The 14,102-nt window shown below is 53.8% G+C and overlaps 2 protein-coding genes and 1 long non-coding RNA gene across 7 annotated transcripts in view; 2 read left to right on the forward strand and 1 right to left on the reverse strand.

The window, feature by feature from the left end:
- Window positions 1-3,762, forward strand: part of ST14 (ST14 transmembrane serine protease matriptase) — a 52,781-nt gene extending 49,019 nt beyond the window's left edge. For both annotated transcript variants that reach the window (XM_015116118.3, XM_015116117.3), the window contains exons 17-19: window positions 1,831-2,105; window positions 2,851-2,987; window positions 3,071-3,762. In XM_015116118.3, coding sequence (XP_014971604.3) covers window positions 1,831-2,105; window positions 2,851-2,987; window positions 3,071-3,232 — 574 coding nt within the window. In that variant the 3' untranslated portion in view covers window positions 3,233-3,762. The remainder of the gene's footprint in view (window positions 1-1,830; window positions 2,106-2,850; window positions 2,988-3,070) is intronic.
- A 1-nt stretch (window position 3,763) lies between these two features.
- Window positions 3,764-6,727, forward strand: LOC144334498 (uncharacterized). The gene is made up of 2 exons (XR_013404434.1): window positions 3,764-3,976; window positions 5,863-6,727. It is a non-coding gene; the product is annotated as an uncharacterized LOC144334498 (long non-coding RNA).
- A 2,527-nt stretch (window positions 6,728-9,254) lies between these two features.
- The window catches only part of ZBTB44 (zinc finger and BTB domain containing 44), an 85,903-nt gene continuing 81,055 nt past the window's right edge, over window positions 9,255-14,102 (reverse strand). The window contains exons 7-8 of one of the 4 annotated variants that reach the window (XM_077964688.1): window positions 12,978-13,081; window positions 9,255-9,585 (exon numbers count right to left, since the gene is read on the reverse strand). In XM_077964688.1, coding sequence (XP_077820814.1) covers window positions 9,544-9,585; window positions 12,978-13,081 — 146 coding nt within the window. In that variant the 3' untranslated portion in view covers window positions 9,255-9,543. Of the gene's footprint in view, window positions 9,586-12,479; window positions 13,350-14,102 lie in introns of those variants that run through there. The other 3 variants (XM_077964690.1, XM_077964687.1, XM_077964689.1) reach the window with 3 other exon arrangements.

Raw genomic sequence — 14,102 nt, forward strand, 5'->3', positions numbered from 1 at the left:
CTGCCCAGGCTGGAGTTCAGTGGTGCCGTCTCGGCTCACTGCAACCTCCACCTCCTGGGTTCAAACGATTCTCCTGCCTCAGCCTCCTGAGTAGCTGGGATTACAGGCGGCCACCATCATGCCCAGCTAATTTTTGTGTTTTTAGTAGAAGCGGGGTTTCACCATGCTGGCCAGGCTGGTCTTGAACTCCTGATCTCAGGTAATCCACCCGCTTCGGCCTCCCAAAGTGCTGGGATTACAGGAGTAAGCCACCACACCTGGCCAGAGGCTGCTTTTTCTCTGTAAATAATAGCTTTCCTTTGTCCCTTTATAAACTCTTTTGAAATTACTTTTTAGACTCAGGGTGGACCGATGGATTATCCCACCCATTTTTATTATTCCGCCTGTGTAGTAGTGTCACCCTGTCACCATTTATTTCAGGGTTCTTATTGTCCTCATTTTAACCAGCTTTGTCAGACGGACCACATTGGTGTTTGAGTGCTTGATTGCTTCCTGCAGAAACAAAATGTTCTAGGTTTGCTTTATGCTTTCCATTAAGACCCAGATCTGAAATCAGCCATTTTTCCAAGGAGCCCTTGTTCCTTTCAATAGAGAAGGATATTTAGACACTAAGTTCTGGGTGCTGCTAGAGACAGCACTGGTTTTAGACCAGTTTTTAAGAATTGTGAGCCAGTGGGCATGGTGGCTTATGCCTGTAATTCCAGCACTTTGGGAGGCTGAGGCGGGCTGGTTGTTTGAGGTCAGGAGTACGAGACCAGCTTGGCCAACATGGCGAAACCCTGTTTCCATTAAAAATACAAAAATTAGCCAGGCGTGGCTGCGCATCCTGTAGTCCCAGCTACTCGGGAGGCTGAGGCCAGAAAATCGTTTGAACCTGGGAGGTGCAGGTTACAGTGAACTGAGATCACGCCTCTGCACTCCAGCCTGGGTGACAGAGTGAGACTCCATCTCACAAAATAATAATAAAATAAAGTAAAAATAATGAGCCTTTCCTGATACCTCTGATCCCATTCCACATCTGTGCCTCCCTTTCCCCACACTAGGGTGAGCGCCCGCTCTGCAGTGCACATGGAACAGCTTCAGAATCGCTAAACCTATTCCATAGCCAACAAGAAACTTAGTAGATACAACACAACATATTTTTCAATTCATTTTGGTCTTAGGTTATATACCACTACATTAAAAATTTATTTGGGCGGGGCATGGTGGCTCACACCTGTAATCCCAGCACTTTGGGAGGCCAAGGGGGGGGCAGATCACGAGGTCAGGAGTTCGAGACCAGCCTGACCAACATGGTGAAACCCCGTCTCTACTAAAAATCTAAAAATTAGCCAGACGTGGTGTGTACCTGTAATCCCAGATACTCAGGAGGCTGAGGCAGGAGAACCACTTGAATCTGGGAGGAAGAGGTTGCAGTGAGCTGAGACTGCGCCACTGCACTCCAGCCTGGGCGACTGAGCAAGACTGTCTCAACAATAACAACAACAACAACAACAACAAGAAAAAAGAAAAGAAAAATCATTTGGGTTGATTTTTCTGTTATTCCTCCTGTGAAAGATCAGGTTCATAAGATACCTAATTTTTGGTCATCAGATTAAAAATGTATTCAAGGAGGGGGGTAGAGAGTTTAAGAGCAGTTTCTTACTGCAGCGGGAGGCACTTAGTAGTTTCTAGCTTAGGGTCAAGACCAAGTAAGAGCTGGCACCGTCATCTTCTCTCAGCAGCTGCTGTGCCTCGTCCATGTGGAGTCCTCTGGGAAGGCGCAGGGCTGCGGGGCCCTGTGCACAGACCCGAGTGACCGCGCGGTCTCACAGCGGCTCCCCCTTCCAGGTACTCGGACCCCACGCAGTGGACGGCCTTCCTGGGCTTGCACGACCAGAGCCAGCGCAGCGCCCCCGAGGTGCAGGAGCGCCGGCTGAAGCGCATCATCTCCCACCCCTCCTTCAACGACTTCACCTTCGACTACGACATCGCGCTGCTGGAGCTGGAGAAACCGGTGGAGTACAGCTCCGTGGTGCGGCCCATCTGCCTGCCGGATGCCTCGCATGTCTTCCCTGCCGGCAAGGCCATCTGGGTCACAGGCTGGGGACACACCCAGTATGGAGGTGAGCTTCGGGCTGACCCAGGGCTCCACAGAGGGCCTGGGGCCTTCCTCCAAGGCTGTGTTTCCTCTGCGTGTCCAGCCGTGGGGCGAGGGGCCGCCCAGTCTCCCTCTGCCTGGCAGAATGAGGCTGTCCAGGGCGGAATGGAGGCCTTTAGTAAAAGGGGCATGGGATTTGCAGCCCGGGCTCAGGACTGAAGGCTGGCTTTGCCCCTAACTACCTGAGTAACCCTGAGCGAGTTGCTTAAACTCTGACCCTGTTTGTTCATCCGCATAATGAAGATAGCAACACCTTAAGCCCAGTGGTGCTTAAGGCACGTGAGGGGTGGGTATGAAGGGAAGCAGGCCATTAGTTGGCAAAGGCTAGATTGAAAAAATCCACTCTATAGCATATGCTGAACATTTGTAGACTTTGGAAAGAAAACGAACAGGACATACAGCTCCAGTGCCCTCACAGAACCCCGGGGGCATTTGCCGCACCTTCCCTCTCTGCTGCTTGTTTCCTCACCCCTGCTTGTGGCGGCGTCTGTTCCCTCTCAATTCGCCTGGCAGATCTCAGCACGCCCCTGCTTTCTCTAGGTGGCTGCTAATGCCAGAGCCCACTGAGTAGACGCGGATTACCCGTTTGTCAGCCCGGGGCATCTGGGCTGTTCCAGAGTTTTGCGAGTCAAATGACCCGTGGGGAGCGCCTCGAATGACGCTGCCCCCGAAGCAGCCCGGCTCCCAGCCCTGTCCTGCCCTCTCCCCAGGCACCGGCGCGCTGATCCTGCAGAAGGGTGAGATCCGTGTCATCAACCAGACCACCTGCGAGAGCCTCCTGCCGCAGCAGATCACGCCACGCATGATGTGCGTGGGCTTCCTCAGCGGCGGCGTGGACTCCTGCCAGGTGCGCCCCGGGGCAGGAGGGTGGCAGGTAGGCCCCGGGAGAGGCGGGACTGGGGACTCACGGCAGGGCTTGTCTCCGTCCAGGGTGACTCTGGGGGACCCCTGTCCAGCGTGGAGGCAGATGGGCGAATCTTCCAGGCCGGTGTGGTGAGCTGGGGAGACGGCTGCGCTCAGAGGAACAAGCCGGGCGTGTACACGAGGCTCCCTCTGTTTCGGGACTGGATCAAAGAGAAAACTGGGGTATAGGGGTAGGGGCCACCCAAATGTGTACGCCTGCGGGGTCCCCCACCGTCCACCCCAGTGTGCGCGCCTGCAGGCTGGAGACTGGACTGCTGACTGCACCAGCGCCCCAGAACATAGACTGTGAACTGCATCTCCAGGGCTCCAGATCTGCCTAGAAAAGCTCTCCGCTTCCTCAGCCTCCGAAGTGGAGCTGGGAGGTGGAAGGGGAGGACAGTGGTGGTTCTACTGGGGGCAAAAGTTTGAAGACACAGCTTCCCCCAGCAGCCCCAAGCTGGGCCGAGGCCCGTTTCTGCACAGCTGGCTCCCCTGTCTCTAAGGAGCAGCGGGAACAGAGCCTCCGGGCCTCCTCAGTGAAGGTGGGGGGCTGCCGGATCTGGGCTGTGGGGCCCTTGGGCCGTGCTCTTCAGGAAGCCCAGGCTCAGAGGACCCTGGAAAACTGACGGGTCTGAGATTGGAATTGTTTTACCAGCTCCCAGGGTGGACTTCAGTGTGTGTATTTGTGTAAATGAGTAAAACATTTTATTTCTTTTTAAGTTTCTTTTCCTACTGGAGTCGCGCCCTCCTTTCTTCTTCCTACTGGAGTTGCAAGAAACGGGACGTCCATTCCCCTCAGCACAGACCGGAGTCAGGCTGGGTGGGGACCACAGTGCGGTGCTTTCTCCAGGCCAGCAAAGGGCTGGTTTTGCTCTGACCTGTGGCTTCCGAGACCAGGGGCCTGGTGCCCTGGTAGGAGGGACACGCGAGTTGGTGAGGTGGGGAGACGAATGTGTGGGGATGGTGGAGAGGGGGTACACTGGTGCCCAGGCCCCTGTCCAACCTAGGAGAGGGAGGAGCTTTGTCAGAGGAGGATGGGCGGAAGTGTGGCTTCGTGTTTGGTGGAGAGGTGGTCATGTGAGCGCACACACAGGGACAGATGTGAGGCAGTGCATGAACACCTGGCTGTCTGTCCAGTGAAGGCTAAGCAGATGGGTCCCAAGGCCTTGGAGGAAGGGTACTGCCTGGCTCAAGGGCACCCACACCTCCTATGCCATCCCCCTTGATTTTTTTTTTTTTTTTTTGAGTCAGGGTCTTGCTTTGTCACTCAGGCTGGAATGCAGCGACATGATCACAGTTCATTGCAGCCTCAGTCTCCTGGGCTCAAGCTCTCCTCCTGCCTCAACCTCCCGAGTAGCTGAGACTAGAGGTGCCCACCACCACATCTAGCTAAGTTTTGTATTCTTTTTGTAGAGACAGGGTCTCACTATGTTTCCCAGGCTGGTCTCGAACTCCTGGGCTCATCATCTTCCTGCGTTGGGCACGTGCTGAGCCACCACCCCCAGCCTCCCTCGATTTTTACTTATTAATTTAAAATATTCCCTCTCTCCTTGCTTGGTGGCCTGAAGGGACAATGTCTAAATCTGGGGCAGGGTTAGGGAGCTTTTGGGGGAACATTTGACGGCTTCTGGTATGATGATGGACCACAGGAGCTTTGGGCAGGGAAGAGGACCCGGGGAGAGAAATGACATGGCCAGTGTCCGGAGGGCAGAGGGTAGCCTTGGCTCACCACTATGTCCCCAGCTCAGGCCTGTCCTAGAACATTGCTGATGTGTGTGTGTTCAATGATTTTTTTTTTTTTTTTTTTTTTTGCCTGCCATGAGTTATGGAAACAAAAGGGAGGAAATATAGTCTGATTGGAGCAATGCTGCAAGGCTTCTCGGGGGAGGTGGGGTTTGCAGTGCCTCTTTCTCCCTTTTTTTTTTTTTTTTTTTTTTTGGAGGTGGAGTTTCGCTCTTGTTGCCCAGGCTGGAGTGCGATGGCTCAATCTTGGCTCACCGCAACCTCCGCCTTCTGGGTTCAAACTGTTCTCGTGTCTCAGCCTCCCGAGTAGCTGGGGTTACAGGCATGCACCACCATGCCCAGCTAATTTTGTATTTTTAGTAGAGACGGGGTTTCTCCATTTTGGTCAGGCTGGTCTTGAACTCCTGACCTCAGGTGATCCGCCCGTGTTCCCCTCCCAAAGTGCTGGGATTACAGGCGTGAGCCACTGCGCCCGGCCTGCAGTGCCTCTTTCATTTTAGCCTGTTTTACCCTTTTGAGGGAGGGAGTGTTGCCTGGAACCTGTTCGAGAATATCTGTCGCATTTTCCTCCCCAGGGAGGGAAGGAACATCTGTTCTCACCAAGGCATGGGAAGTAGAGTGAAGACGACACTGAAGGACTCCTGTGTGTGCTGTAAATGTCATTCCTTTTCTGCTCTGACGTGCTCATTCCCTCCTGATAACGTCAGACAGAAGTGCCCAGTGCAGGCGCTGAGGGAATGGTCTGTGTTAAATGTAGAGGTTCCACAGGGCCTGTGGGTGGTCTGGTTCCTAAGTGTGCATGAGCCTCGGCAGCTGGGGCTTGGCCCAGGTGTAGACGTGGTCACCCATGCAGTGGGATTCAGGGAGGCGAGCCCAGCCCGTGCCATGCCACCACCCTCGGCTCCACTGTGGCTTGACAGTCTCCTGGACTGCTCTCTCCCCCAGGTCAGAGTCCCAACCGGGGAGCAGGGTGAACACGGATGGCCAGCCTTCAGGGCCATCCCACCCTTTCCAGGACTCTGTGCGGGAGGTCTGAGTGGGACAAGGCGTGTCGTTTCGTTTCCTGGGACTCATAGGTGCAGAGTCTCATGCTTCATCCAGACCTCCTGAACAGAAACTGGGGGGCCCACTGGATGGGGCCAGTGGCCTGTGTGCTAAGAAGCGTTCCCGTGAGGTTGGAGAGCACCGTTTTAGCAGCAGGTCATGCCATTCCAAGTGCCACGGAGCAGCAGCATCACCAAGTGCTCCAGCAGATGCCCAGAGCCGCGGTTTAAAGGACGTCCTTGGTCCTCGGGGGATGCTGGAAGCCTGCCTGAATGTAGAGAAGCATTTGATCCCTGGAAAATCAATCAAGTGTCAATGCCTTTAAAAAGATTATGGGACCAAATCCTGTGTTACTTCTGGCTGGAGATCAGAAGATCAGGCTGAGACTCCCTGACTCTCCAGAGGCCAGACACATCACTCAGGCCCTGTGCTGACAGCTCTCACGAAGACAGAAGTCTCTGGTCCAAGAGCCTGAGCTGACGGGGTGGGAATGCCAGCAGGCTGTAGTTACTCCTTGCTGAGCATGGCAGTCCAGCCCTGCAGAGGCTGGGAGAGGCCAGAGGCCTGCACAGGTCTGTGCTGACCAGCCTTTCCTTCACCCAGGCGAAGGCCACAGCTGAGGTCTGAAGTGTTAGAGGAGGAGGTGGGAGGGCCAGGCCAAGGGCCCCCCGTGCACAGGTCCCCTGCACAGCAGGCTGGCCTCACAGGGGAAGAGCGCAGGGCTGCTGCTGTGCCTCCACAAGCTCAATGCAGCCCCGCAGAGGCGTTGCCCTCCTGACCAGCTGTTTTCGTTGCTGAGATCTCAAGATGATCCAACTCTCTGATCCCCCTAAACTACCTTGTATCGCCATTGTTTTAGCTACGAATCATAACCATGTAAATTTAATGAAAGTTTAACCCGAGTCCTGCTTATTGCAGCCATGGCGAGTCCCACTCAGACCTAGAGTCTGCAGGAATCACAGTGAAATCTGGATTAGGAAGGACTTTATGGAAAAGGTAAGGTTTAAAATCCTGGACCCAGTTTGGAGGTCTCCAGAGACCTAGAGCTACGGACCCCAGGGGCTGAGAGGCTGTTGTTTAGGCCGGCGGCCGCACGGTGGCGATGTTGCGCTGTTCCAGGGCGTGGGCGCTCACGGGTGGGGCGGGGTGGCTGGGGCCGTCTGTTGTGTTCTTGCGGCTGCCTTCTGCCGCTTCCCAGTCACCTTTCAGGTAGTGAAATCGGTGCCTGGCTCAGGGTGAGCATCGAAGAGGTCCCCAGCCTGAAGCCTTTCCTGGCCAGCCCTTCAGACCCTTTAGTGTCCCCACCTCCAGTCTATAGCCAGGACCTGCTGGCTCTGGCACTGGGGACTGGAGGAGGACAAATCCTCAGGGCAGGCTCTGAAAATGGCTTTGGAGACTGAGGAGGACAGAGTGGTGACCTGTGGGCCGAGATGGGTGCCATCTCTAAGTGGAACTTTATCCCATGAGACACAACCGGCCGGCCCCAGAGACAACTGTGCAGGGCCATTTAAAAACCACACATGTGGGCATGTCTGTCCATACACATGTACACAGGTATTCTGGGGGCAGAGGGGTGTGTGCGTGCGTGTGTGTGTTGGGGATTGTGCAGTCCTGGAATAGACAGAATGTGCCACAAGAACATGACCTGGCTGTAACACCAGACGCCCTCTCCCTCCCCAGGAGCACCTGAGGGGCCTACAGACCCCAAGTCAGGTGCCTGTGACCAAACATTGCTTTTCACTTTTCATCAGTTTTCCAGGTTTGAGGCGTATGTGTGTGCATGTATGTGTGTATGTGGGTGTGGGTGTGTGTGCACGTGTGCATGCATATATGTGCGTGCTTGTATGTGTGGTGTGCGTGTGCATGCATATATGTGCGTGCTTGTGTGTATGTGGTGTGTGTGTGCATGCATATATGTGCGTGCTTGTATGTGTGTGCGTGCATTATGTGCGTGCTTGTGTGTGTGTGGTGTGCATGTGCATGCATGTATGTGCGTGCTTGTATGTGTGGTGTGTGCTGTGTGTGTGCATGTATTGCCCACCTGCAACTGCACGTTGGGGGTGTGTGTGTGCATAATGTGCATGTGTGTGGTGTGTGTGCGTGCATGTGTGTATTTGTGTGTGTTGCCCACCTGCAACCACAGGTGAGGAAAATTGGATCTTCAGCCAGTGATTCTCAAATACTTGCATTTCTTGGAGCAGTGAGCTGAAAGGAGAAACACGGTCCCCAGTGCTCTAAGGGCTTTCTGAGTCTAAGGGCTTTCTGAGTCCTATTTCATTTCAACCTCACAGCAGCCCCGTGGTCTTTCCCACTTCATAGATAGAACACCAAGGCACCAAAAATCTGAACAACCTGCCCAAAGGCCCCACACTCAGAACTATGGTATTGGATATCAGTGATCTGTCTCCAGAGCCAGCACTGTGCTCTCTCATGTCCACATATATCATACATACATGCATCTCTCCACCAGATGCCTGCAGCACTGTGCTCTCTCATGTCCACATATATCATACATACATGCATCTCTCCACCAGATGCCTGCAGCACTGTGCTCTCTCATGTCCACATATATCATACATACATGCATCTATCCACCAGATGCCTGCAGCACTGTGCTCTCTCATGTCCATATATATCATACATACATACATCTATCCACCAGATGCCTGCAGCACTGTGCTCTCTCATGTCCACATATATCATACATACATGCATCTCTCCACCAGATGCCTGCAGCACTGTGCTCTCTCATGTCCATATATATCATACATACATGCATCTATCCACCAGATGCCTGCAGCACTGTGCTCTCTCATGTCCATATATATCATACATACATGCATCTCTCCACCAGATGCCTGCAGCACTGTGCTCTCTCATGTCCATATATATCATACATACATACATCTATCCACCAGATGCCTGCCAGCACTGTGCTCTCTCATGTCCACATATATCATACATACATACATCTATCCACCATATGCCTGCCAGCACTGTGCTCCATCACACACATCCACACCGTGCACTATGTATCAGTCACATATTGTCACCAGCATTTCATAAAGAAAGGAGATTTTAACATGCTAACTGCAGGTAGCTCATACTCTTGGTATAAAAGACAGTCTTGTATTGCCAGGCGTGGTGGCTCATGCCTGTAATACCAGCACTCTGGGAGGCCGAGGCGGGTTTGGACTGTTTGAGTCCAGACGTTGAGACCAGGCCTGGGCAACATAGACATTTTTACCTGTCTGGTAAAAATGCACAAAATGAGCCAGGCACGGTGGCGGGCGCCTGTGATCCCAGTCACCTGGGAGAATCACCAGAGCCCAGGAGGTTGAGGCTGCAGGGAGCTGAGATTGTGCCACTGCTGCACTCCAGCCTGGGCAAACAGTGAGACCTTGTCTCAAAAAAGAAGAAAAAGTATTTTAAATGCTTTAATTTTTGTGCAAACACTCAAAACTGTCTCAGCAGCAAATATGTGTGGATCAGCATTTGGGAATGGTCCTCCAATGAGTCCTCTTTCTTTTGGGGACTCTGACAAACCTTCCAGAGCCCTCCAGGCTGTGAGATGTTCCTGCCAGAAGGCGCACTGCCCGGGCCAGGGGTTTGCTCTAGGCCGGGCATGCACTTGTCTTCCATCTGCACTGACATCCTCGACGGCATGGCTTCTTGGGTTCCTGGCGTCCACTCAGCCGGACGGAAGACGATTTTCATGGGCCACGATGCCACCTCAGTTTTCTCAGTGAGGATGGCTGATGGGGACGCGAAAGGGAGCAGAGTGTTGGTTGAAGGAAGTGAGGACAACAGCTATCTCAGGCCAGGCCACCGGGCTGTTCCTCAGGGTGACAATCAGGAAGGGAGCTTGGAAAGGCCCCAAACGCCACTAAGAATGATGAGACCAAACCCCAAAGAAGGAATGGGAGTATTTCTCCCCTGGCTTCATATCTTGGGACTGCCTGGAAGACAGTTCAAGCTGCTGTCCCATGAGATGACCAGCACAGCGTTGACAATGGGGGAAGACGTCAGGGTGGGCATCCCTTTAGGGGTGTGGGGGCACAGGTGCAACCCACAGCCAGGAGGTGCCAGCACAGGGGCTAGCTGGTCTACTCCAGGGCTTGGCTGGCCACAAGGAGAAGCCTTCCCATGGAGGCCGTTCCCTGCCCCGCAAGCTGATGCGTATATGACACTAATTGCTTCTGTGACCTGATATGCCTGCAGCGAGGACACTGTATTTTGATAAAGAGATCCTCTTAGGATTTCAGTGGGTTTGACTATCCTCTTTCTATTTTTCTCCTTTTCTCCTCCAGAGGAATGTCTCCTCCCAAGTTCCACCGTCCTGCGCCTACAACTTGGAGACCATGTGTTCATTCTACCCTTTCCACTCACTCCCATTGTTTCCTAAAAAGACACTGTCCAGAGCTGGTTGCGGGCATGGGTGGGACTCGGCTCCACTGTCTGTTTATTCCATAGTCTCAGCACCTTCCAGCGGGAGGGATGTGTGTGTTTTCCGGGGATGGGAACTTAGCTCTCCCTTGCCCTTGGCTTGGCTGCGGGCTCCCTCCCCCACACGCTGCTTTTACCTTGGAGGTTATCACTGTTTCCCCTGCCCACACCCCTGGATCAAGAATAACCCGGCCTCTGCGCCAGACCCTCTGGAACTTCATATGGTCTCGTTTAACTCAATAGGGAAAGAGCTCAACAGGGAAATTCTTCCATCCTCAGCCCGTGTGCTTTTTCCACAGAGCTCTGAGGACACAGTGTGAGGGAGGGGGTCGAGGAACCAGGCCCACCCAGGAAGGGTGGAGATCTCGGTCTCCACCAGAAGGACATTCGGAGAATAGCTCCCAGAATACACCGAGTATCTGACACCTCTTTGCAGCTCATAATCCGATTCCCATCCAAATCTCAATGAAGACAAATAGGACACAAGAAACGTATAGGTATAAACTAGGAAAAAAATGAAATCGGTTTGAAACATGTGACTCTGGTGCAAAAGAATGGTGCAAAACCAGCTTATTTGAATGAGCCAAGGGAAAGGATAAGAGAAGAAGCCACTCATTAATTCAACAAATCAGCCATCTGTGACTGGGGAAAGGGCACCCGGTGTAGGCTGGGGGGCATCAGGCCCCCAGGTGAGGCAGACACTTGGGAAACAAGGTCCTGGGCATGTCTGGGTGGGGAGACAGGTCACATTCCTGGCAGGGTCAGGTCATGGGGTCTGGCTGAGCAGCCTGTGCCGCCTACAGGAAAGTTGCCTCTGCCTGGGGCCTTCTGGGGTGTGTGTGAGGACCTCTGTGACCCTTCAAGGCTCAGTGGAGTTCTTGCTTCCCGGGAAAGCAGCTGCCTAAGGGATATCCTTTCAGAACTGGAACCTCAGGGTTGGAAAGAACCTGAAATTCAAGGTGACCTACGCCAAATGCCCACGAGGCATTTTAATCCTGTCCAGCCTGGGACCTCACTGTGCCTCCACCCTGTCTTTGTGCCCCTGACCTTGCCAAGTGGGATGCTAAGCAACCTCTTCCTGTCCCCTGTGCCGGGCCCTGGAACAGTGACTGCTCCAATCTGTATGCCAAAGAAGTGTCAGGGACTCTGGTGGCGTGGATGCATCCTCTCACTTCACCGTCATCACAGTCCTCAGGAGTGGGTTCCGTCATTCCCAGTTACAGGAGAGGACGCTGTGGCCGTGCGGCTGGACAGCCTCCTGCTCAGGGTTCCTCAGTAGGGAAGAGAAGGGTGCACTGGGGCCGCTGCACAGCCAGTGCATGCTCCACCTGGGGCTTTAGGCGCTGGAGCCAGGACCTCTCTCGCCAGGTCATAAGCTCACGGGCTTAGGCACACGTGGAAATTTCGCTAGCAGGACTCCAAACTGGCTCCATCAGCACTTCAAAATCTTCCCCAGGCCCTTTCTTTCCTTGGCCACCCCCAGCAGCCCTGGGCATTTCCCTCTCTTAAGGGGTCAAACCATCAGCTTCCTCTTACTCCTTCGCCTGGGGCAGTGTGGACTGGAGGGAGAACATGTTTCCTTGAGGTCTTGGCTGTGGGCACTAGAACGACATGTTCTGTCCTCTGATTCAGGAGGATCAGCCTGTGACCCTCGTCTTCCTCCCTGAGCAGTTCAGCTCTGCTGAAGGCTGTTTGGCCTTGAGGGAAGCTTAAGCAAAGGGAACAGCCGCCAGGGGTGATGGGCGGCTTTGGACAGGAGCCTCGAGGGGGAAGGGCTGGACAGAGACTCTGCAGGGCCGGCCCCTGTGCCCGGATTTTCCAGTCCCAAAGAAGACCTACAGACTGAACCTGTGTGGGGGGACATAAATACTTCTACATCATCAGTAACAAGGATTTTCACTGGGACCTGAGGACATGTAGCAAGACCCAGACTGAAAATATAATTCCATTTTGCTCTAATTCAAAGACTTCTGAAAAACGAATGAGTGGTTAACAGCTTGAACTATTTTGTTGGGTATTTTAAACAAAAGGCATTTAATTTTTTTTTCTTTTTTGAGATGGAGTCTTGCTCTGTTGCCCAGGCTGGCGTGCAATGAAGTGATCTTGGCTCACTGCAAGCCCTGCCTCCCCAGTTCAAGTGATTCTCTCACCTCAGCCTCTCAAGTAGCTTGGATTACAGGCGCCTGTCACCATGCCTGGCTAATTTTTGTATTTTTATTAGAGATGGGTTTTCACCATGTTGGCCAGGCTGGTCTCAAACTCCTGACCTCAGGTGATCCACCCGCCTTGGCCTCCCAAAGTGCTGGGATTACAGGGGTGAGCCACCGAGCCCAGCCCGATTTAGTTTTTAAAAGAATATTTTGTAAGTTTGGGTTGAGTAAAGAAAGATGATTTGGGCCTGGTTGAGTGTCTGCCCTGGGACTCACTGCGGTGAGGGCAGCAGGGCACGCACACTGTGTTCCAGCGGGCCAGCAGGGCAGGATGGAGACCTCCCTCCACAGGCCCCTGCCCGCACGGTTTATGGTGCGTCTTGGTGAAGCACAGACGTGGAACACCTGTGCTCCTATGAGTAGAAACATCGGGCCTGGAGGCCTCAGATTTGGACACCGCTGTGAAGGTGGCATTCCAGGCGCTGGCCGGGTTGCCTTCCTGTGCTCTGACCCTCACCCCGGGTGTTCTGGGCATACAGTGGGGAACTCACTGTGTCTTGGAGAGGCTGGTAGACAAAGTCCCACAAGCGTTTCCTGAGCACTTGACCAGAACAGTCCATCTCTGCACACACGGAGCAGGCCCCACTTCCGTGACCTGGAGAGTGGTAAGGGCTGGATCACACAGGGGTCCCTGGCACATTCCCAGGCCGGAGCAGGTTGATGGGAGGCCAAGGGAGTTTGGGAACATGGTCACTACTATGGGGAACCAAGTCCTGTCTTTGCTGTCTTCTCATGGGTATAGAGATGCTCCTCAGATCACCTCTGCTAGAGCTTGGATTTCTTCTTAATGTACCTGGAAGCCGTCACATCTCTAACGCTCTTCTCCACGGTTCAATGCTAACCAGCTATGTTCACATGAAGGCCTAGGGAAGCAGAGGAAGACGTGGGGTGGGGGTTGCTAAAGTCCTGCAGAGCTGGCACGTACCACTCCCGGTACCGGGGCACCAAGGGGCACCCCCCAGCAGTGAAGGGCTGGACTTCTCTGTGCACTGCTCATAATCGGTGCTCCTTCATTCCTGAAAATGCCCGAGGGAGGAAGTATATGGAGGCTCATATCGTACTTGGGGTGTTTAACTGTAACCTGATTACCAGACCTGCGTTCCTGTGGACCCATTTCCAGTAGCTTCACACTTTTTTTTGAGACGGAGCCTCACTCTGTTGCCCAGGCTGGAGTGCAGTGGCGCAATCACGGCTCACTGCAAGCTCCGCCTCCCAGGTTCACGCCATTCTCCTGCCTCAGCCTCCTGAGTAGCTGGGACCACAGGCGCCTGCCCCCAGGCCCAGCTAATTTTTTGTGTTTTTAGTAGATACGGGGTTTCACCATGTTAGCCAGGATGGTCTCGATCTCCTGACCTCGTGATCCACCCGCCTTGGCCTCCCAAAGTGCTGGGATTACAGGCGTGAGCCACCGCACCCGGCCAGTAGCTTCACACTGCTGTCTCCCCATGTGCTCATCTAAAGGGTACTCACTGGTGTCTGTTTGCCAGGCCTTGTTCTAGGAGCCAGGAGTACAGCTGGGATCCTTCAAATAACGCCTGGAGGGCAGTGAGGCACAGGGAGGGGAAGCGACGCGCATGCCAGGCTCCTGCTTTGCATCCCCACGCACCGAGAGCCCT

The sequence above is a fragment of the Macaca mulatta genome, chromosome 14, assembly GCF_049350105.2.
Source record: "Macaca mulatta isolate MMU2019108-1 chromosome 14, T2T-MMU8v2.0, whole genome shotgun sequence".
NCBI classification, from domain to species: domain Eukaryota; kingdom Metazoa; phylum Chordata; class Mammalia; order Primates; family Cercopithecidae; genus Macaca; species Macaca mulatta.